The 21,104-nt window shown below is 35.8% G+C and overlaps 2 protein-coding genes across 6 annotated transcripts; both read left to right on the plus strand.

Annotated features, from left to right (window-relative positions):
- The first annotated feature begins 4,354 nt into the window (after positions 1-4,354).
- On the plus strand, positions 4,355-12,614 carry LOC103318999 (regulator of nonsense transcripts UPF3-like). 3 transcript variants are annotated; one of them, XM_008220483.2, is made up of 13 exons: positions 4,355-4,860; positions 5,629-5,735; positions 6,050-6,145; positions 6,271-6,369; positions 6,461-6,540; positions 6,704-6,817; positions 7,800-7,947; positions 8,698-8,768; positions 9,619-10,066; positions 10,261-10,317; positions 10,706-10,818; positions 10,929-10,989; positions 11,916-12,614. In XM_008220483.2, exons 1-12 carry the CDS (start codon positions 4,718-4,720, stop codon positions 10,965-10,967), a joined length of 1,515 nt encoding a protein of 504 aa, XP_008218705.2. In that variant the 5' UTR covers positions 4,355-4,717; the 3' UTR covers positions 10,968-10,989; positions 11,916-12,614. The 3 variants fall into 3 exon arrangements, with proteins under 3 accessions (XP_008218705.2, XP_088901722.1, XP_088901723.1); XM_089045596.1 differs by having other exon boundaries at positions 4,356-4,860; positions 11,998-12,115; XM_089045597.1 differs by lacking the exon at positions 10,261-10,317 and having other exon boundaries at positions 4,356-4,860.
- Positions 12,615-13,268: 654 nt separating this feature from the next.
- On the plus strand, positions 13,269-19,053 carry LOC103319000 (FAD/NAD(P)-binding oxidoreductase family protein). Of its 3 annotated transcripts, none has more exons than XM_008220484.2 (9): positions 13,269-13,657; positions 14,125-14,348; positions 14,764-14,874; positions 15,167-15,220; positions 15,452-15,739; positions 16,289-16,480; positions 16,577-16,735; positions 16,826-17,062; positions 18,572-19,053. In XM_008220484.2, exons 1-9 carry the CDS (start codon positions 13,498-13,500, stop codon positions 18,884-18,886), a joined length of 1,740 nt encoding a protein of 579 aa, XP_008218706.2. In that variant the 5' UTR covers positions 13,269-13,497; the 3' UTR covers positions 18,887-19,053. The 3 variants fall into 3 exon arrangements, with proteins under 3 accessions (XP_008218706.2, XP_088901724.1, XP_088901725.1); XM_089045599.1 differs by having other exon boundaries at positions 13,517-13,657; positions 14,764-14,833; XM_089045598.1 differs by lacking the exon at positions 16,826-17,062 and having other exon boundaries at positions 13,364-13,657.
- Positions 19,054-21,104: the final 2,051 nt, after the last annotated feature.

A 21,104-nucleotide genomic window follows, 5' to 3' on the forward strand; every position in this document is an offset into this window, starting at 1 on the left:
TGTAAGAGATTCCAAATTATTCCAATGGATCCGACGGTAGTCTTGAACGAGATGTCACTCCATAAGACACCGACATCGGATTCACCTACGGATTCCCCGATGAGTCAAGACTCACCTATCAAAAATATTCCAAGGCCTATTGGGAGGAAGGCGGCGAAGGCGAAAAGAGGGAGTAATTCTACCAAGAATGCATCTAAATTTTTGGAGGAAATTTCAAAGATACAAGCCATGATAATTGAAATGGACATGAAACAACAAGAGCACGATAGGGCAATTGAAGTAGAATATGCAAAATAAAGGGAGTATGTACGCTAAGAAAAGATTGAAAAAAAGGATCGGGAAACCATGGTCATGGATACAAGCCATAGGTCCCCTGAAACAAAATAATTTTGGAAGCTAGAACGAAGGGATGTTATGAGACAAAGACTTTTTCGTAACGATGGACCTAGCAACACGGATTGGTTAAATGATCAAAACCATTAAGTTAGTTTGCTTGCCTTTCATTTCATTGTACCATTAAGTTAGTTTGCTTACCTTTCATTTCATTGTATTTTTTGTTTTGTTTAAAAAATTAGTGGTAATTCATGTATTTTATTTTATGAGTTGTATTGATTTTCTTTTAGTAAATAAAGAAAATATTCAACAAAATTCCTTTTTATTCAAAACATTCCATACATAAAAAGCAAAGCACAACCAAAGCATAAAAAATGAACAAACCACAACTAAAGCATAAAAAAAACAACAAAGCATAACTAAAAATACAACATAAACATAATACATTAAAAAAAAAACATCTTCACTTCACTTCATTCACCTTTATTGGCTTTCACCGCCCACAAATGCTCCATCAAGTCAACTTGACGGTGTTCATAAATATACGACAATTACATCTCCGTGTAGCGCTCAATCATATGAGGCATGAAACTACCGTCTCTAACCAACGGATCATGCTATACTGGTTCTCCATTTGGCCCCATGGGTTTTTCATAAATTCGTGTGAAGGCCGTATTCATGGGATTTGGTTCATACACTTCATCAGCATCGTAATCATACCCATCTTCCACAATCATATTGTGGAGGATGATACAAGTCATCATTAGACTCCTAAGCACCTCCTCGTTAAATAGACGAGCCGCGCCCCTGATAATAGCCCACCGGGCTTGAAGGATACCAAAGCACATCTCCACATCTTTTCTATACCCCTCTTGATAGGCAGCAAAAAAATAATTCCTTATGGGATCGGGGATGTGGAATTGATTTCACAAATGTTGTCTACCTTGGGTAGATACCATCAGCTAGATAATACCCGTTTTGGTAGACGATATTATTGATTTGATATGTGATATTTGGGCCTTCACCTCTCAGAACATCATTGAACACCGGGAATTAACACAGGACATTCAAATCGTTTTGAGAGCCGGCAACTCCAAAGAAGGCGTGTCAAACCCATGTATCAAAACCAGCAACTGCTTCGAGGATGATGTTTTTCTACCCTTTCCGATTGCCATAATCTATTTGCCAAGCAATTGTACAATTTTTCCATTACCAGTGCATGCAGTCAACGCTACCAATTATTACAGAAATCCATGAGACTAAGCTTTTGTATAAGCCGTTGCAGGTCCTCGGCGTAGGTATGCAGGTAGTTCCTGATGTACAGAGTTTTCACTGCATCACAAAATCGCACTAAGCTCTCCAAAATAGTGGACTTCCCTATTCGGGCAATCTCATTCACCTGATCAGCAGATGACCCATACGTCAACATTCGATCATAGCTGTGAACTTTTGCTCGGGAAAAAGCCTCAAATTTCCAGCACAATTTTTCTTTTGAACAAAGTATTCATCATAATTACAAATATCATGCATGACTTTATTGAACAAATGAGGTTGCATTCTATATCTCGCTCGAAAATGAACATCAAAGTACAGAGAATATGGGATAAAATAATCTTCCAGAAGATTCTTACCCCGAGAATGTCTATGTATGTCCACATTCGGGGCACGGCCTTCTTGTGAACCACGGCGGCTCTGGTTTTCTTTCTCCAGCAAAGCAACGGCCATGCCAAGTTGCTTATCTAGTTCTCTCTACACCCTTTTCATTGCAGCTAGTCGACGCATTCTTTCTCTCCTTTCTTACTCTTGCCTCTCCAAAACCTTTTGCATGTCTGCCATTGAAAATGGAGAATGAAATCTAAAATCTAATAAATAGAAATGTAGAGAAAATCTGGTGTAGGAGGTATGAGCTGAGCCTTTAGTTTTATAGAAAAATTTAGACATATAGATATGACACGTGGCACAATCTTATAGGGTGAAAATCTTATCTAAAATTTGAAATTTGAAATTTATCTTAAATTTGAATTTCGAAATGTATATGAAATTTGACATTTTGAATTTATCTGAAATTTGAATTTTGAAATGTATCTGAAATTTGAAACAAAAAATCTTATTCGATATGAATAGTATTGACACATAGGAACCCAAAAATTTTATCCGAAAATATTATCCAAATTAATTGTTTAAATAAACAAAGTTGTGAAAAAAAACAAAAAAAATGAATAGTATTTGTCATGGCAAGCCTAAATTGTTAGAAACACACTTTGTTGGGGGGCTTAGGGTAGCTACTATTCACATGAATAGTAGCTGCCCTAAGGCTCTTCTTGCCATAGCAATGGGCTAACTGGTGGAAATGCTCTTAGAGTTTCATTTTTTGTGAATTGACATCTCTTTCCCTTCTTAAAAGAAAAAAAGCACTATTTTATTAGTGTCCATTAACATGCTAAACACGTCTATTTGTCATGTTGTCTTGTTGTCCTGTCTTGAAAGAATCCCATCACAAGAGAGAGAGACCCAGTCAATCATATACAAAAACTTTCACAATTCAGAATCTAGGAGTAATGACTATATCTGATATTCTTATATAAATTTGGAGAAACCATCTGGAAAGAAAAATTGTGAAAAAATAATTAATATAGAAAATATGTATATGTTTTTTACTAGAATATAACTAGAAATTTGTATTACAATGATCCACTGATTCACTCACAAGTTACTCCTTCAAGCCTAAAAGCAATTTCCTTCTCGTCTACCAAATCTTTGTTAAGTCGCTCAAATCAAGGTTTAAATTGTTTTCATAAAACAATTTCATGAAAATGAAAACGACATACCGAACGTGTTTTTTGTAGAAAATGAAAACGGGGTCTTGAAAACTTTGCTGAACGGCCCCTTAGGATTTTGCCTTACACATGTATTGCCTTACCTTTGGCGTAAAAACTACGGGTCCGTTTGGTATCCTATTTGGATCTATTTTTGTAAACTCAAGAACAAAGTGAGTCCAAAACCCATAATTTGCATTTGGTAAAACCCATTTTTCAAAAGCTCATTCAATAACAACTCAAGAAAATCCCATTTTTAAACCATATCTATCATTAGCAGATTTTTGCTGCTAATGCTTTGTCTGCTAGGAGAATTGGTTTTGGTCTTGGGATTCAACTCTATGAGACGGTTTCCGACTTCCTAAAGGATATTTTGTATACTGATGCCATAGGTGTGTCCAGGCATCATTTTGTTGCTGCTTAGGTGTTGCTGTGATGGGCTTTTAGGCCACCTTGTTACCAAAAAAAGAAGAAGAAAGATGGGAACGGGTAGGTTCAAGGCCAAGCATGACAGTATCATCCCCATCTATGCTCTCCATCCCCAGTAAAAAAAAATTGAGAAATTCGCATCCCCATTAGGGAGCCTACCTCCCAAATCCTCGATTTTTTAATTACTTAAAATTCATTTTTAATTTTTTATTATTATCCAGTTACATTAAATTGAATTATAGAATTTAACTTAACAACTTAAAATAATCTAAATTGAATTTGACAAAACTAAATAAATAATATAGTATATCATAAGTATACATGGCTATATTATTTATATATTAATTAAAAATAAATATATTACTTATTGGCCCTGATTAGGGATGAGGATAACAATGCCATCTGGCCTCGACTCTGGGGAATTTTCAAGTTCGAGGATTCCCGCCTGTCCCCAATTTTTGTCCGAAATCTCCCCTTATTAGGGTTGGGACTTGGCTCGACAGATATTTATGACATCCTTACTCTCTGACTCACATATTTCAAATTGGATTGGCTCTAATATTTTTTCCTTTTCCTTTTGTTAATTTCAATTTGGTAATGTAGGGTTTCAGATTTTTAATTTCAATTTTTTTAAATCTTAAAAATAAATCAGAGTTCAATATCAGATAAATTTTTAGATCTTATAGTCAGTATTTCCCAAAAAAAAAAAAACAAGATTTTTGAGTTATTTTTTGAGTAGCCACTTTATTTATTCGAGGTTTTGCTACGCATTAAAATGTGCGTGTTATGCCGCTGCTACCAGGTTTCATATAGGACAAGTCCACGTACGCATACTCCCTACTGTATCAATTCTTCGTACTGAAAAAACCCAGAGAGAAAAAGAGTCTTGAAAGCCCAAACCAAAACACAACCGTTTTCAAACTCACTCTGCGTCTACAGCTTTTCATGCATGGCGATTGGTGAATGGGGGTTCAATTGAGAATTAGGGTTCGAAATCGACCTCGATCAATTCTCTTTCCACGGCAGGAAGATGTAATCTAACGGAGATTTTGGTGTCTTTTTTAAAACAATTTGTTCTAAAACCGTTCGGCTCTGCGTAGGTTTAGTTAGTTTCTAGGGTTTTTCTTTTTGGGGCTGAAATGTTGAAGGACCAGTTGGATCGAACCAAGGTGGTGCTACGGCACTTGCCGCCTTCGATTTCGCAAACTTCACTTGTGGAACAAATCGACGTTTTCTTTTCTGGCCGCTACAACTGGGTCGCTTTCCGTCCCGGGAAGAGAAGGTTAGGGATTTTTAGCAAGGTTTCTGTTTTTGGTTTTACTTGAATTTAGACTTGTTTAGCTGTTTTTGGTTTGCTTAAATCTGCTATAGAGACCGTAAAATGGGGAATGTATGTGTCTGTGGGTTTGCTTTAGTTCATATTATCAAGTCATGGTTTGTTAGTACCTTAGTTTAATGCTATTTGGAATTGCGCGAGAGTAGTGGGTGGGTTGTTCTAATTGCTCCAATGATATTCATTAACATATAATCGCAAATGAAATACGTGTTTTAACCTTCTTTTTTTATGGCACTTGCAGCTTATTGATGAATGTATCATTCTTTTCCAATTTTGGTTTCTTAAATTTGATTTATTATGGAAAGAAAACAGTGTTATAGGTGGCATCACCAATTGAACGTTTTTTCACATATCTGGTTGCACGATTCAGAAAGCAGTGCAATGTTTCACAGCTACTGTGTTTTGGCAACTCCAAATTCTTGCATTTTTTTCTTTTATTTTAAGGGTCTGCTTCAAATAAGGGTCCTCACTATATATGTGATGTCCTAAGAATCCTTTATTCTGACTGTTTCTTGTTTGCTGGGGGATTTATTTTTAACTTTTATAAATAGCACGGATCCTTTTTCTAATCTGAAAGTTCCATTTATGGGTTATCTCTGTAATCATGATGGTATAAGTATTATTGTTGTCATACTTGAGCTTTTAAATGTTTAAAGAAGGTTCTGCAGGATAGACGATTATCTAATTTATTTTTTCTTGAATTAAATTTTTCAGCCAAAAGAATCCGTCATATTCTAGAGCCTACATTGATTTGAAGAGGCCAGAGGATGTTATTGAGTTTGCTGAATTCTTTGATGGTCATCTGTTTGTTAATGAGAAGGGTACTGTTTAAGCTTGCTTTTGAGGAGATCTATTAGACACATCAATTGTCTTGGAAGGAGTCTTGTTGAATATCTCTGTATTCAACCTATGCGTATTTTTTTATATTTTTTTATGAAATTTCCTTTAGCTAAGACACACTTCTAACTCAGGGTGCGTAATGATGCAGCTCAGAAAGTCTATAAACTGCTGAGTATTCTTGAAAGACTTATCTTATGTTCTCATAAAGTCTTCATTATTTTCTATTTGACTCAGGAACCTTTCACAATCTGATATAAGACATGGAATTTTAAGAGTATTTATTTTCCATTTCCAGGCAGTCAATTTAAAGTTATTGTTGAGTATGCTCCTTCACAACGCGTTCCAAAACAGTGGTCTAAGAAGGATGGTCGTGAAGGAACCATATTCAGAGGTACTAAGTTAATATTTAACATTCCTTGAAAGAAAATTTAGCAGCTATCGTTTGTTGCATGCGGACTTATATATACAATCATTTTCCTGTTAGTAAGTACAAGTATTTACTTGATGAACATCTAGATCCCGAGTATCTGGAGTTTCTTGAATTTCTTGCAAAGCCTGCTGAGAATCTTCCTAGTGCGGAGATACAATTGGAGAGAAAAGAAGCAGAGCGTTCTGGTTAGTCAGACAGATTACTTAAATAGTCATATTTACAAAAAAGAAAAAAATTCCTTTTATTGTACTTTTAAATTACCTTTTCTTCTTGCAGGTGCTGGAAAGGAGGCTCCCATAGTTACACCATTAATGGATTTTGTTCGTCAGAAAAGGGCTTCCAAGGCTGGATCTCGGGTACTTATATAGCCTATATTACCAAAAAGATTAGGAAACATAACTGATTAGTGGAAAATATTACTTTCAGCATTACATGTTTGATTGCATAGTGCTCTAAGAAATGGAATTTTTGCTAATAATAATTGATGATTTTCTGAACATATTTCATGTTTCACGACAGAGGTCACTGACTAATGGTAAAACGAGCAGAAGAGCTGGCGGACCATCATCTAGAAGTCCAAGTTTAGCGACGAGCAAACGAGGTTCTGAGAGGAAAAGAAATTCTGCCACAATGGTACTCATGTTTTCGTGCATGTGAAGTTCGTGAAATCACAATTATATATGCTGTTGTTTTTCTCTGAACAAATAACTGTATGCGTGGCAAATCTCACTCTTGGCCTCTTATTAATTGGGCTTGAAATTAATTGATCTTGAAAACCCAGTGATCCAAAACCTCCACCTGGTTTGAAAATCTTTACTTTCCATCATATCATCTAGGAAATTTCAGTTAACATAGTTATTTCCTTTTTGAATTAATCTTAAAAGTTAAAACTTATCCCTTCTCATTTCTCGCTCGATGCTCCTTGACTACATTTTCCATTAAGATCAAGTCTGGTATTCATCTACCTTAAACAATGGTTCTTCAGGTGTTAAGAAATTGCCTTGGCCACTCTTCCTCGATATTTCTGATGACAGCTTCATTAAGGCCTTATACAGGCTCGCAACCAAATAGAAGCGTCGATATTCCTCAACTTGTAATGACCGGAGTTTCACTAGAATCAAACAAATACATTCTGCATTAGTGCGTGCAGTTGCAATCCCATTTTCTGTTTTTGTTCTTTGAATATTATAATAACATGAGGTCTATGAAATTATTTAGTGATCATATTTGATCACAACTCATGTATATATCATGTCATCGTTCAAAATGTAGAACAGATAGAATTTAGAAGGATAATTGTTTTTTTTTTTGCTATCGTTTGTATTTCAAAATTTTGAATATTTTTATTGATTTTCTGTAGTACTTATGGAACTGGTAGGTATTTTTTTTATTGTTTTTGTATGTCTTGTCCTCTTCCTGCTGGAATTTTTTTACCTTATTCAGGGGTTTTACATTATTTTATTTTCTTGTAGGTGGGAGGTCTATGAGGTCTCTGATGTTTCTTATTTTTCATTTTCTCACAGTTCCTAGTTTGATTTGAAGACTTGAGCATCTATAATTGATTGCTTGTCAAATTTTGGTTTAAGGGAATTAATATGTCCTGTCTGATTGGCAGTATGTTTTGAGGGATGCTAGAAAGAACACCAGTGCCAAAGACAAGTCAACTTACATTCTGGTACCCAAGCGCGATGATCAGCAACCTTCTGAAAAGTCTGTCACTTTGGCATCTGCAGCTGGAACTCACGTTTTGGAAGAGGAGAGTGGTATGATATTGGATTGTTTGGAAGTGTTTTTTGCTGATGAGTAGGCATTATTTGCCCTAATTAAAATATGACTTGTACAAACTAGCGCTCCTGCACTCATGTCTGATCATACAATGGGTTTCCTTGTCTATGAAGGGGAATAATTATAACTTTTAGTAACTCTTTTAAACTTCCTAACATTTTACATAGGGGTTCTTTTCCTTTTCGTTTTTCTGGATCTTGCGATTATGTTGCAAGAACTATACTTTTCCTTCCAATCAATTCCTCATAGGCCTGGTGGACTTTGAACTTTTGTTCATATATGGAACTTAAGGTTTTTATTTCATAAAGATTGGAAGGTTGGTCATATTTTGGTTATAGTTTGATTTGGTTGATGCAAATTTTTTTTTTTGAGCATTTGATAGCAAAGAAGTTCTATTGTTTGTAGATTTTCCCATTTCAATTTTTTCATTTAGTTTGATATACTTTTAATTTTAGTTAGAGAAAAATGGCAGTTATGCAGTTGCAAGCTTATATTTGTGTCCCTACACACTTTGAATATGTATGTTTCTTATCCTCCCTCGTTGAAATACCTGTTTCGAGGTAGAAATTATTTGTATAATTCATATTTCCGTGGTTTGGGCATTTGTGGTACTGGATTGTGAAGCTTTTTTAGTTTCATTTATTTATTTTCTGAATCTCTTCTTACAGTGACTTGTTTTTATTTTTATTTTTATCTTTGATTGTTGACCACCTCTTCTCTTATTTCAGGAGTTTCTGGTGCTGATGCTGTGAAAAAGAAAATCCTGCTTCTGAAAGGGAAAGAGAGGGAGATATCTCATGTAAACCTCTTTCATACTGCCCAATCTCATTTACTAGGTTCTCGTTTTGTTTTACATATGTTTATTTTCAATGGTGGGTGGAGAGGGTTTATTTGTATGTTGCAATATGGTTCCGCTAAGATGCTAGGTGATGGCAGTTAAAATGTACAAATCCTAGTTTGCTTTTTCCACATCGTGAGATAATTTCCCTCTAGACTCGGATGTGATTGTGGAAAATAGGGGCTATGGACTGTAGCCATAAAGACGTGTGCTTAGCTGCTGTCTAGACTGGAGTATTTAATCTAGTTGGATATAGTGCACATAGGTGGCAGGTGGGTTGAGAGGGTTTATTTCTATGTCCCTATGTAGTTTTGTTAATATGCTAGATGATGACAGTTACAATTTACATCCTAGTGTACTTTTTGCATATCATGACATCATTTTCTGCTAGACTCAGATGTGAAATAGTGGCTATGGCTGCATATAATGTAGTCATAAAGACGTACATAGCTACTTTCTAGACTGGAATATATACTCAAGTTAGATATAGTGCACTGGGGTGACAGCTTCAATATGCTAAATATTATCGTGGGTTGTATTGTAGTATCATTTATAGAAATGATATCAACCTACAACTGAGCATGGCACTTAGTTTGCATAAGTTATTTATTATGTGCATTTTCCTCTGGAAAGTCTAGGTATTTATATATCAATTTTTAAGCATTTTATTCTTAAAAATTAACTATTAACTGGTGCAAAGAATATGTTCATCTAATAAATACGGCAAAGCACAAAAACTGGCTGAAGACCTTGCACTCCAAGTGATTTGGCCTCTTTTGACATCTGTTCATGTCTCAAACTCCTTGTGCAGGTTCCGGTGAACATGTCACAGCAGCAGAGTTCATCTGCTAAAAACATGGGTGGTACAATTGCACTGAAACAAAACCTGCGCCATCAAGAAAATGGGAGGATTATAAGAGGAATACTTCTAAACAAGGATGCACGTCAAAGTCAGTCTTCTGGGATTTACTCTGCGCAACAAATCCAGACTTCGAATTCAGATAGGGACAAACGACCTCCTCGGTCCCAACACGTTCAATTGATTTTAAAGGATACAAATGGCGCTCCAGATTATAATATTGTTGGGAATGACTTGCATGGTATTTGTAGCGAGAAGCAGGAGAAACGGATAAGGAATAAGGAGAGACCTGATCGTGTTGTATGGACTCCTCTAAATCGTTTAGATGGATCATCTGCAAGTGATGAGTCCTTGTCATCTGCATTTCAACCTGCTCACTCACTGCTAGATTCTTCAGAAGGTGTGACTTATATTCAAAGAATTTTTTTAGGGTTACACGGCTGGGTACTCTTCAGATCAATGTTTATATTCCTTGCCATGAATATTTGATCATATTGTGGACAGATGTAGCTTGAAACTTTTAAGAGATTATGAGGCATAGTTTTGTGTGTTGTCACTGTGTTCTAAATCTAATTGTAAATTGCTATGTTTTAGGAAGTCGTGGAGATATGAGATTTGACACATCAAATTCTCTGATTGGGGAAAACCAAGGTATTAACTATCCATGTTGGGGGGGCAACGTTGAGTGTCCAAAAACACAAATATGGACGGAGAAATTGACAAAATTTCTGTATTAAACATTTGAGAGAGAAAACGGAAATATGAGAAGAAAAACCTAATGTATGAAACTTAAAAAGCTATTTATTTGTCAGGTATCTACTATTTTGACTAGCAACTGGTCCTTGGTCCTTGGTAGTGTCCTTGCAACTGGACATAGCAATCATTCTTTTTAGGTCATTTTGTTGTTGGGAACTTTGATTTTAAATGATGTTTCTATATGATTCACAAATGTTTTTGCACATCAAAGCATCTATGCATCTGTGTTGGTGCATTTTGATTGATGTAGTAATCATTTGGACATTGCTGATATTTGATGTAGGCTCCCATAAACATCATGGTCGCCGAGGAACAACACATGGTGTTAAGGATCTTGATGGCTCACCGGTTGCAGGTGAAGGAAAACATTCAAAAAGAGGCTATGGCTCCCATGAGGTACTTCAACTTTGTTTTGCATGCTTGCTTACGTGCATTCAGTAGTCAGTATCTTCTTTTTTTACTCATTGTGGTATAGGTAGTGAAACATTTACTTAATGTGTGTGCAGAAACAAGTGTGGGTTCAGAAGTCAAGTTCTGGTTCTTAAGGATATTTTTTTTCTTGCATTGGTAAGTTCTTGGAAGATTAATTTTGGCTCAATTTTATATCATCATCATCATCATATGAGTACTCTGTCGTTCCATTGTTTTGTATTTTACACAGTATCTTGTATTAAATCCAACTTTTTAGAATTTTTCTATTACTTCTTTTCCGCTAGTCTTTGTCTGTCTCTTGGTGTTTTACCTTCTACTTTCATTTGGGCACCTTTTGTTGTCTAGAAATTATGATGCATATGTCGCTCCCACCTAAGCCTAATTTCTGGTCTTTTCACTAATAGGTTACTTTCGCTGTTTCTCTAAATCTTTGATTTTTAATTGTCTTTTCAGCATCCCAAATTTCAGAGAAGTTACTATTTAAAAAATTGAGTTGTCTCTGTAGTTCATAAATATGCTGCAATCTGACATAAAAAGTGTCCATGAATGTAATCTCAATAAATTGATATTCTCAATGAGTGCCTGATGTTGACGAAACCCTGGTTTCATGGATTGCAATAGTTGTTAATGCTACCATTTTTAGAACTCCTGCATACACGACTACATGAGTTTGATAACGAACTTTAGTTTCTTTTAAAGTTTCATGTCTTTCCAGAGGCTTCTCTCGGCTGCTGTATGTTTTCCTCGGTTTGGGAATCTCTTTTTACAGTCTGACATTGTTAATCCATTGATGCTCTACCAGCATTAGAGATAATATAATAGATATTGTGTTCATATGGTATATGATCCATTGATGATCTACCAGCATTAAAGATAATATAATAGATATTGTGTTCACATGGTATATGTGCTAGGTAATTAAGAAATCAATGTATGCATGATTTAGTATGTGTCGCAAGAATTGGAGAAAAGGGGCCAAAAGGCTCATTTTACAAGAGGCTTAGCTGGGATTTTGCCTTTTATAAATGACTTATATTGGCTATATGTTTATTACTTTGCAGTGTGATGTTTGGCTACTTGAACCTTCGTAGCATGCATGTTGCATTGGCCTGAGCCTGTCTGTTTTTCTGGACGGATTACCAGGTGTAAACGAAGTTTCAGCATCCTTTTGGAAAACCATACTGAATGAAGGAGAGATGTGGGTATATAAATATATTATGGGTTTGAAGAAAGCGCATGTTTGTTGTTGACAGCATGGAAATAGGAGGGAAAAGGAAAAACAGAAAAAGACATCAGCATCATTAACGTATATAACAACACAGTTTTTATCACGGTGCCCACACCAACGGGTTCCTCTCAGAAGAGTTATGGATGGTCATTCTTGTCCTTGACTGGTTATCAGGATATTTAGGTTTTATAGGTGGATGATGTCGTCCATTAGTTAAACTGTAAATATAAAAGCGGAGCACTATATACGGCTTTAAAGTTTGTTTATTTCTACGAGTTAGCATTGTTTAAAGGCCCTGGTATCTTCTCCGGTACTCTGAAGGGGTTTTGTTTTGAATAGAAGACAACTTCAGCCCTTTTGCAATTGATGGCCGGTGGTTGACTATAATTGGAGTTGATATAGACTGATTGGTTGGGTCTATGTTTTGGCAGTGTTTCACCTTGTTTTAACGGAGACATTGCTTTGCTGTTATATGAATGAGATTGTATACAGAGTGTAGTGCTTTTAATTGCAGAACATAGTTTGTGTTGCCTCTCTCTCTCTCTCTCTCTCTCTCTCTCTCTCTCTGTGCTGTTATATGAGATTGAATACAGGTTGTGGTAGTGTTTTAATTACCGGAACATAATTTGTGTTGCCCCTCTCTCTCTCTCTCTCTCTCTCTCTCTCTCTCAGAAGGCATTGTTTTGCAAACTTGGGAGATGACTCTTCGCAGCATATAGATTGTATTGCTCTACCTGGCTAGCCCGATGGCTGTTGGCTTCTGATCGGTCATTCTTCTGGATTGACTTGCCGTGTTTTTTAGGTTTTAAAATTAGCTTTTCAATCATTTCAACTTATTAATACACTTCAAATTGGACGGGAACAGGAGTTGCCTGGAGTTTTGGATAGCTGCTGCATCTTGCAAATTCAGTCCTAGATGCAAAAAGAAAAGAGAGGATAAATCAGATTTGTTCTACTTTTGTGGGGTGTCTTTGTTTATTATTATTTATTTCTGACCTGGATAGTGGAGAAATAGACACGGTTCCTGACCGCCTGTCCTGCAATCGCTGGGAAGAAAAGAAATAGAATGAAAGGCCTAAAGAAGTTTGGAGTTTTGGGCCCAAGAAAATTTGGAGTTTTGAGCCCAAAAAAGTCTTTGCACTTGATGGATAAAATAACAAATAAATCAATGGATGGAGATAGAAGTGGAAGTGGAAGTGGAAGTGGCAAGCAAAGAAAAGAAAACTGGGGACGTGGTTAGCGTCAAAACTACAAGTCTACTCTTCAGTACCAACCAAGCACTCAAAACTCAAAACTGAGAGCATTGACATGTACTGAGAAAAGAAAAGGCTGAGCTTGCATTTCGTTTCATTGCATTGCATGTGTTCTTCTCAAAGGAGTAGTCCTTTTCTTATCGCTTATCAACTTTGGTGGTAATGGCAGCATTTCCAAATAATACTCTTCGGTCTTTCAAACCTCTCTCCCCCACTTTTAACTCCTCAACGGTCAGAAATTCCGTTTTGGCGCGAAATTCCGTCAGTCAGGTGCCCTCTTCAACTGGAGCTGTCTCTGCCAAAGAAAAGAGATCCTTCCCAGGTGGACTCACTCTCTCACACTCTCTTCTGGGTTTTCCTTCACCCAAGTGTTACGGTTAAAATTTTGAATTATTTAGTAGTTTAGTAGTAGTTTTGTTGCTTTGCTACCTTCATGTCACCATGTGCAATGCTATTCTATTACTAAAATGGATTCTTGAATCTGAATTAGGCAAATGAGATTGAGTTAGGTAGAGGTTTTGCTTTCTGATGTCCAACTTAATCAGCTTCTGAGATTTAAGTTTGAGGGTTAGGAAGGATTCTTGGTTAAGGAAATGGGACGTGTCAAACGCTCCATGCATGGTTTCCAGTTAAACTGTCTTTTCCTAACTGCCGAAATGAGAGAGTTAGTGTTGCATTATCTGGTCTTTTGATGCATGACATTTTCAATGATTTTCTGAAGATGGTTGAGTCCTCCTCTCCATAGTTGTTTCAGTAGTTTTCTGATAAATGCCTCCATTTATTGTGCAGGGAAACCAGAGGCTGATGTTGTAGTCATTGGAAGTGGTATCGGTGGATTGTGTTGCGCTGGGCTCTTAGCTAGGTACCAGCAAGATGTTCTTGTCTTAGAGAGTCATGATCTGCCTGGGGGTGCTGCTCATTCGTTTGACATTAAAGGCTTTAAATTTGACTCTGGCCCATCTCTGTTCTCTGGTTTTCAGTCCAAAGGCCCTCAGGCTAATCCTCTTAGTCAGGTAATTTGTTCCTTCATTTTTCTTTTGTTGCTTTTCAGTCATTATGATGAGGACTCATTTGTAGTGTCAGTCAAGGTTTGCTTTAGATTTACTTTCATTTCTTTCTATTAATAGCATAGATAAACTTGCAGCACAACAAAAATCGATATAATAAAAAAGCAGTCTAAATTTCAATCCAAGATCAAAATCATTGAGGGAGTTTGCTTGGAATGTGGGCGTTAACTCGACCCAGGTCACTAGTTGATGTAATCATTACACTGACATTTCTTCCTTTCATTTAGTACATTATAAGTTGGAACTTTAGGCTGTTTTGAGAAAAGATAGTCAAAAGATTTTTCATAGAGTTGACTTTAAAGCAATGTCTAAGAAAACTTGGAAATGAGTCCAATGATTTGCTGATTCGATGATTTTCCAGGTTCTTGATGCATTGGGTGAGACAATTCCTTGTGCTAGTTATGATTCATGGATGGTCTACTTACCTGAAGGTGAATTTCTGTCGCGAATTGGCCCCACAGAATTTTACAAGGTGGATTCTCATTATGATTGTTGAGGTTTCATCATTTTAATCATTGGTTTGACTTATGAGGCTTATTGATGCTTTTGTATCTCTCGGATCATTCTTAATCCTGTAAGAGTAGACGCTACCTAATCATTAATCAATAAATTTGCCTATTGCTTGTGTTGCTAGATTATTTCCTATCCCCTTTGTTGCTGTCTAACCTCTTTCTAATGGTTAGTTTGTCCCAGAAATAATTCACTGAGCAGTTTATAGTCAAGGAGTTTTCACTCACTGTGTTTAGTTTTTCTTCCCCTTCCAGGACCTGGAGAAGTATGCAAGTGCAAATGCTGTTCGAGAATGGAAAAAACTTCTTGTGAGTACCATCACTAATTTTTCTGTGGACATAATTAGGTTTAATATTTTGAAATAAAAAGGACAAAGTAATGATCATAAAATTGGTTGGTATCCTTTGACCTTTAGAAAGCTCATACTGGAATATATGGTTTCTTCTAAAACGAAATACCTATGTATATACCTCCATATTCTTGTCACAGCAGTTTTCTTTCGGGTTACCTCTCATAGGAAAAATGAAACTCTTCTACAGGATGCCATTCTTCCATTGTCTGCAGCTGCAATGGCTCTGCCTCCACTTTCCATCCGAGGGGATTTGGGTGTTCTTTCCACTGCCGCTGCAAGATATGCTCCCTCTCTCTTGACATCTTTTGTACAAATGGGACCTCAGGGAGCACTTGGTGCCACAAAGCTTCTCAGACCATTCTCAGAAATCATTGACTCATTGGAACTGAAAGATCCCTTTATACATAATTGGGTGGACCTACTGGCTTTCTTGCTTGCTGGGGTGAAATCTAATGGTATACTTTCAGCAGAGATGGTAACTAATATGCATTAATTCCTACAGAAATCTCTTAGGGATTGCTATAATAACTATGCTTAGCATATGCTTTGCTAGAAGCTTGTTTAGAGTTCTGCGCTTGTTGTCCAACTTGTTACATGCAATAAGCCACAACTAATGATTTTTCTGATTCTTTAACTACATGTTTAGCTATGGTAGGTTACTTTTGGTTTTGGCGGTGAACAATATCTGATTATTGCTAAATGTTAGTTTATAGCCGCTACAAAGCACCAATCCCCTATAACTCTTAAGTTGATACATATTCAAATAATTATCTTTCATCTTACCATCTTGATATCACAAATTGTACAGCTTTTGTAATTGCAACTAAGTGTACTGTTCTATTTATTTTTTAGGATACTTTGAAATGCATTTGTTTTAGAGTTAGCTCATCTGTTAAGTGTTACATCCCATTATTTCTTATTTATATGATTTCCAGTTTTAAACATATATGTAAGTTTGATGTAAGATGTTGTCATATGATTACAGCATCACATATACCTTTTTTTTCTCTTTCCAATTTTTCAGATTTACATGTTTGCGGAATGGTATAAGCCAGGCTGCTGTCTTGAGTACCCTCTTCATGGAAGTGGTGCAATTGTTGATGCTCTTGTTCGGGGATTGAAGAAGTTTGGTGGACGGATTTCTCTTGGAAGTCATGTGGAAAAGATTGTTGTTGAAAATGGTCGAGCCACTGGAGTCAAGCTAAGAAGCGGTCAAGTAAGTAAATTATGTGTGATAAAATATACTGTGAAGTCTTTAAACTGAATTACTTTTAGTTTGATGTTAACACTCAAACAAACATTTATGCTGCAGTTTATACGTGCTAAAAAGGCTGTTGTTAGCAATGCCTCTATGTGGGACACTCTAAATCTATTACCTAAGGAAGTTGTTCCAAAGTCATATCTGGACAGGACTAAGACGACTCCTCAATGTGAATCATTCATGCATCTTCATTTGGGATTTGATGCAGAGGTGAGTGTTCTTATAAGAAGCTGACATAAGTAGTAACATGATCCAAATTCTCTCTCAAATAATGTGTTCAAAATTCTGCTTAACAACCAGGACGTACGGAAGGACTTGGGGATTCATCATATAGTTGTTAATGATTGGGATAGAGGAGTGGATGCTGACCAGAATGTTGTTTTGATATCTGTACCTAGTGTACTAAGTCCGGATCTGGCACCACCTGGGAAACATGTGTTACATGCTTATCTTCCAGGAACTGAACCCTTTGATTTGTGGAAAGGATTTGACCGTAAAAGCTCTGCATACAAAGAGCTCAAAGCTGAGAGATCTGAGGTACTTACATATGCTACCTTCATTTATTGTCATTCAATTTATTAATTCTGCAGCGTGAGCCAATCATGTAGAATCCAATTGCAAACTTACAGCCACTCTTATTAATTGAATTCAAAGAAGACAAAACAAAAGATTATATATATATATATATATATATATATATATAGTGCAGCCTTAAAAAAAGAAAAGCCAAACATAACCCCTAATACAATTATAGAGACCTAACCGACATATAATATACACCAACTTCTCGCACAATATGTTGATAGTGTACAATTGATAAATCAAATTCTATTTTCCTTTGTGGTTTCTCAGATGTTGATCAGCTAAGACTAGTGAAACTTAGCATGAGCAACACTTCATGTTTCTCTAAGATCAAGTTTTCAGTTTATTAACTAGAAACTTGAGCAAGTGGAAAGATTTTAACCTGCTGTTATAAAAACCTGTTGATCAGCTGAGACTCCTTAACTTTATCTAGCAATATAACATATTTTTCTAAAATACGAACAATTTCATGGGAGTTCTGGAAGGTTCTTGAGGGAGGATTTATCAGTTCCTGATGTATATTTTCGGTCTGTGTTGCTCTTGCTTTGATCTCTCCCTGAGTTTGTCATTTCTCTGTTGTTGGTTTGAATTCTTCGCCATAATTTCCACCCCAGCCCCCTTGGCCAAAACTCCTTTCTCAAAAAACAAATAAAAAAAGGTTTGTTCATTTCTATGGTCAAGAAATTTGACTCATAATTGCATTAGTTTTCTCTCAAGTTGATGAGCAATAACATTGGTGCCATTTTGACTCACTGGCCATCAATTATGTAAGTAGTGAGAGCCTAGCCTCCTGTAGGTTATGTATGATCAAGATTCTTAAATTAGAAAAATAACAAAACACAAAAACCAGTTATTTGAATAAAATCTGGGAGACTTTCTTATATTCTTAGCAGGATTTTAACAAATCCAGTGGTACGTCACACCTAATTCTTTTTTTTTCTTTCCCATTTAATTGTGTATCTTTGTTTCCTTTCTGCTTCTGCTTTGCTGGGTGTGGACAGGTTGTCATGGTTAAAATGCATGCATCGTATGAGCTCACATGGCAGCTTTCTGTTTTTTTTGTTTATATGTGTGCGCGTCAGAGATATAGATAGAGATGGCAACAGTCATGTTCGTTTGTTTTCCTCAACTTTGAAAAATGCCTCAAAACATGGAACCCCATTAGTTAAATATATGATGCGATAATACGAACAACGATTGGTTGGTTTTTACCATCAAAGCTCAGCAAAACTTTCCATGTAAACTGGAAATCAACAGTAGGAAATAGTCTTTCTAACATTTGCATATGGCTGAATATCACCTTCTCCCCACTGGCCCCTTTAAAGCTTTACCTGATTAAGTTCAATTCTTACACTTCATTAAATCATTCTCCTATCTCAAATTTGTTACTGTTGTAACTTGTAACAACTTCTGATCTCTTTTATTTTTCTTATCCATTGCTATGATTCATCACTTGTAATTCAGGTTATGTGGAGAGCCGTGGAGCGTGCAGTTGGTCCTGGCTTTAGCCGAGAGAAATGTGAGGTTAAGTTAGTCGGATCTCCATTGACACATCAGAGATTTCTCCGAAGGAACCGAGGAACATACGGACCAGCAATACAAGCTGGTAAAGACTCTTTCCCAGGGCATTCTACTTCCATCCCTCAGCTTTATTGTTGTGGAGATTCTACTTTTCCTGGCATTGGTGTCCCTGCAGTTGCTGCTAGTGGTGCCATTGTAGCCAATTCACTAGTTTCTGTGTCTCAGCACACTGAACTTCTTGATGCCATTGGAATTTGAATGCATGGTAGTCTAAGATTTGTATTGTTTATACAATTTTTTATTTTTCGTATTATTTCATCCTCTGAGAAATGTATTATATACACTGCCACATACTCTGAATGGATGATAAAATATTCTGTATGTACTATTGAAACATAAAATAAGGAGTATTAAAAGAAAGAAAATGTGGTTCCCTTTTATTTAAATTAATATAATTACTAGAGTTGTTACCTTGTTCTTTTGTCTCCTTTATGTTATATAAAGTTCCGTTGCCGGTAGGGATTTTGCTTTTTTCTTTCTTAATTTTTTTGGTAAACAAATATTTATTTTTCTTGATACATATTGTTATTTTAATGTGGGCTCTACGAACATTCTTTTTCTTTCAGATATGTGGCGTAGCATAATTCCTGTATTCATAACTTGTTCCATAATTCAATCTTAAATTGTTGGTATTTATTTATGCTAGTCATAAATAACTCATATGTAGCTTCACTAACACCCTAATATCATACAACATTATTACTTAAATTGAATTATTAATTTTTTTTTGCCAAAGTTAGGATTAGGAATGGGGAGTCAATGTGCCATGAGAATTCGAATCGAAGACCATTGATATGCAAATCAAGATCTTTTTTTACTAATAAGCTAGATCTCGTTGACAAATTGTTATTTAGGTCTTAAACCCAATAATATGATAATATATGAAATATTAGAAAAATAAATAAATAATTGTTTTTTCGTTTCAAGATGACAAGATGAGGAGTGAGGAAGTCAAAATACTTGATTGCCTCTACATTTGGCCTTATCATAATATTGTCAAATTTGAGCAATTTTATATGCATATTGATTTTTTTTTCTTTAAACCATTTGAATACACATATTTTGATATTCTACAATGAAAACTGTGGGTTGGATGGAGATGGAGAGGAATGTTATGTGCATGCAGAGAGATATTTAAACATGAACGATATTAAGTAACAAAAAAGTCAACATAATGGAAGGTTACCGGTCGTCCTCATGATGAAGACGTTGACCCACAATACCATTTAGATGGAGAGCTAGCATATTGAAGTGGTCCGGCTGCTGCTGCTGGATCATGTCATGTTATTACCAAATTATATATATATATAGTCTTATAAAATATTTACTACTTTCACTATCTTATCTAACATGACATGAGCGGTTTTATTGTCGAATATAAAGATATTTTGATTAGTGAGTCTTTTAATAAAATTATTAATTCGCTAACAAAGCCGCTCATGTTCAATAATACAAGAAAAATTACTTCATTAAGAAACTTTAAAGTCGTGAGTATTTTGGAATTCCGATAACCATTCTCCTCTTTCGTAGAGATAAACAAGCCTTTTAAATAAGACTAGTATTCACAAAACTATTTGTACGATATTATCATCCGACTACATTATATATATACATAACGTTACTATTATCATAAGTAGAGAGGGAGATGATAATGATATCGATAATAAAGACATTGTTAACAAAGATAGCGTATTAGCGTTGGTCGGCAACTGCTAAAGGCTTACTGATGTGACGTGGCACCGCCTGCAAAAGAATAAAACAAGTAGCATTACAATTTACAAGTGTCTTGATGAGATGCATGCAAATTGGTGAGCCCTAATTATAGAAACATTTGAAGGATATAAAATCTTGCATCATAAACTTGTCAAAATAAATACAAGTTATAAGTATGTGGTTTCACCAGAAATAACACCAATGTATTTTATGACAAAATATCACACATGTCGTGTATTATACATGTTGGAAATTGTAGATGAAATACAATTGTTCTACATTGGAAAAATAATTGTGCATATAAATGGGTATATTAAGTGGCAGCTCTATCTCTCTCTCTAAATTGCGCCCATCCTTTTGAGATAAATCCTCATACTTAGATGGTTCATGAGCCTAATCAATTATGAAAGACCTAGGTGACAAAGTTTAGAACAATTAGTATCAGAGCCAATGAATGACTTGGGACATTTGACACATCATTATTTGAGGTGGAGCACATATCTAAGTCCGAAGTCAAGAGAGAGACAAAGAAGGGAAGATGAAAAATTTTGGTGGGAATGGAAAGTGGAGATCTAGTGTTCAATTTATTTTGTCAACAACTTTTGGAAATATTCATCATTTTATTGTTCTCAGTTCAAATCAAGCAAATTGATGGTTTGAAAATTGTAAAATTGTGAACTAGACCAGCGGTTCGATTCAATTT

This window comes from Prunus mume, linkage group LG2 (genome assembly GCF_029339155.1).
Source record: "Prunus mume cultivar Tortuosa linkage group LG2, ASM2933915v1, whole genome shotgun sequence".
In the NCBI taxonomy this organism is placed as follows: domain Eukaryota; kingdom Viridiplantae; phylum Streptophyta; class Magnoliopsida; order Rosales; family Rosaceae; genus Prunus; species Prunus mume.

Coding starts and splice junctions, on each gene's coding strand:
- LOC103319000 (XM_008220484.2), top strand. CDS start 13,498: ATGGCAGCATTTCCAAATAATACTCTTCGGTCTTTCAAACCTCTCTCC. Junction 14,349..14,763: donor AGGCTAATCCTCTTAGTCAG/GTAATTTGTTCC, acceptor ATGATTTTCCAG/GTTCTTGATGCATTGGGTGA. Junction 15,740..16,288: donor GTATACTTTCAGCAGAGATG/GTAACTAATATG, acceptor CCAATTTTTCAG/ATTTACATGTTTGCGGAATG.
- LOC103318999 (XM_008220483.2), top strand. CDS start 4,718: ATGTTGAAGGACCAGTTGGATCGAACCAAGGTGGTGCTACGGCACTTG. Junction 7,948..8,697: donor CGTTTTGGAAGAGGAGAGTG/GTATGATATTGG, acceptor CTCTTATTTCAG/GAGTTTCTGGTGCTGATGCT. Junction 10,819..10,928: donor GAGGCTATGGCTCCCATGAG/GTACTTCAACTT, acceptor ATGTGTGTGCAG/AAACAAGTGTGGGTTCAGAA.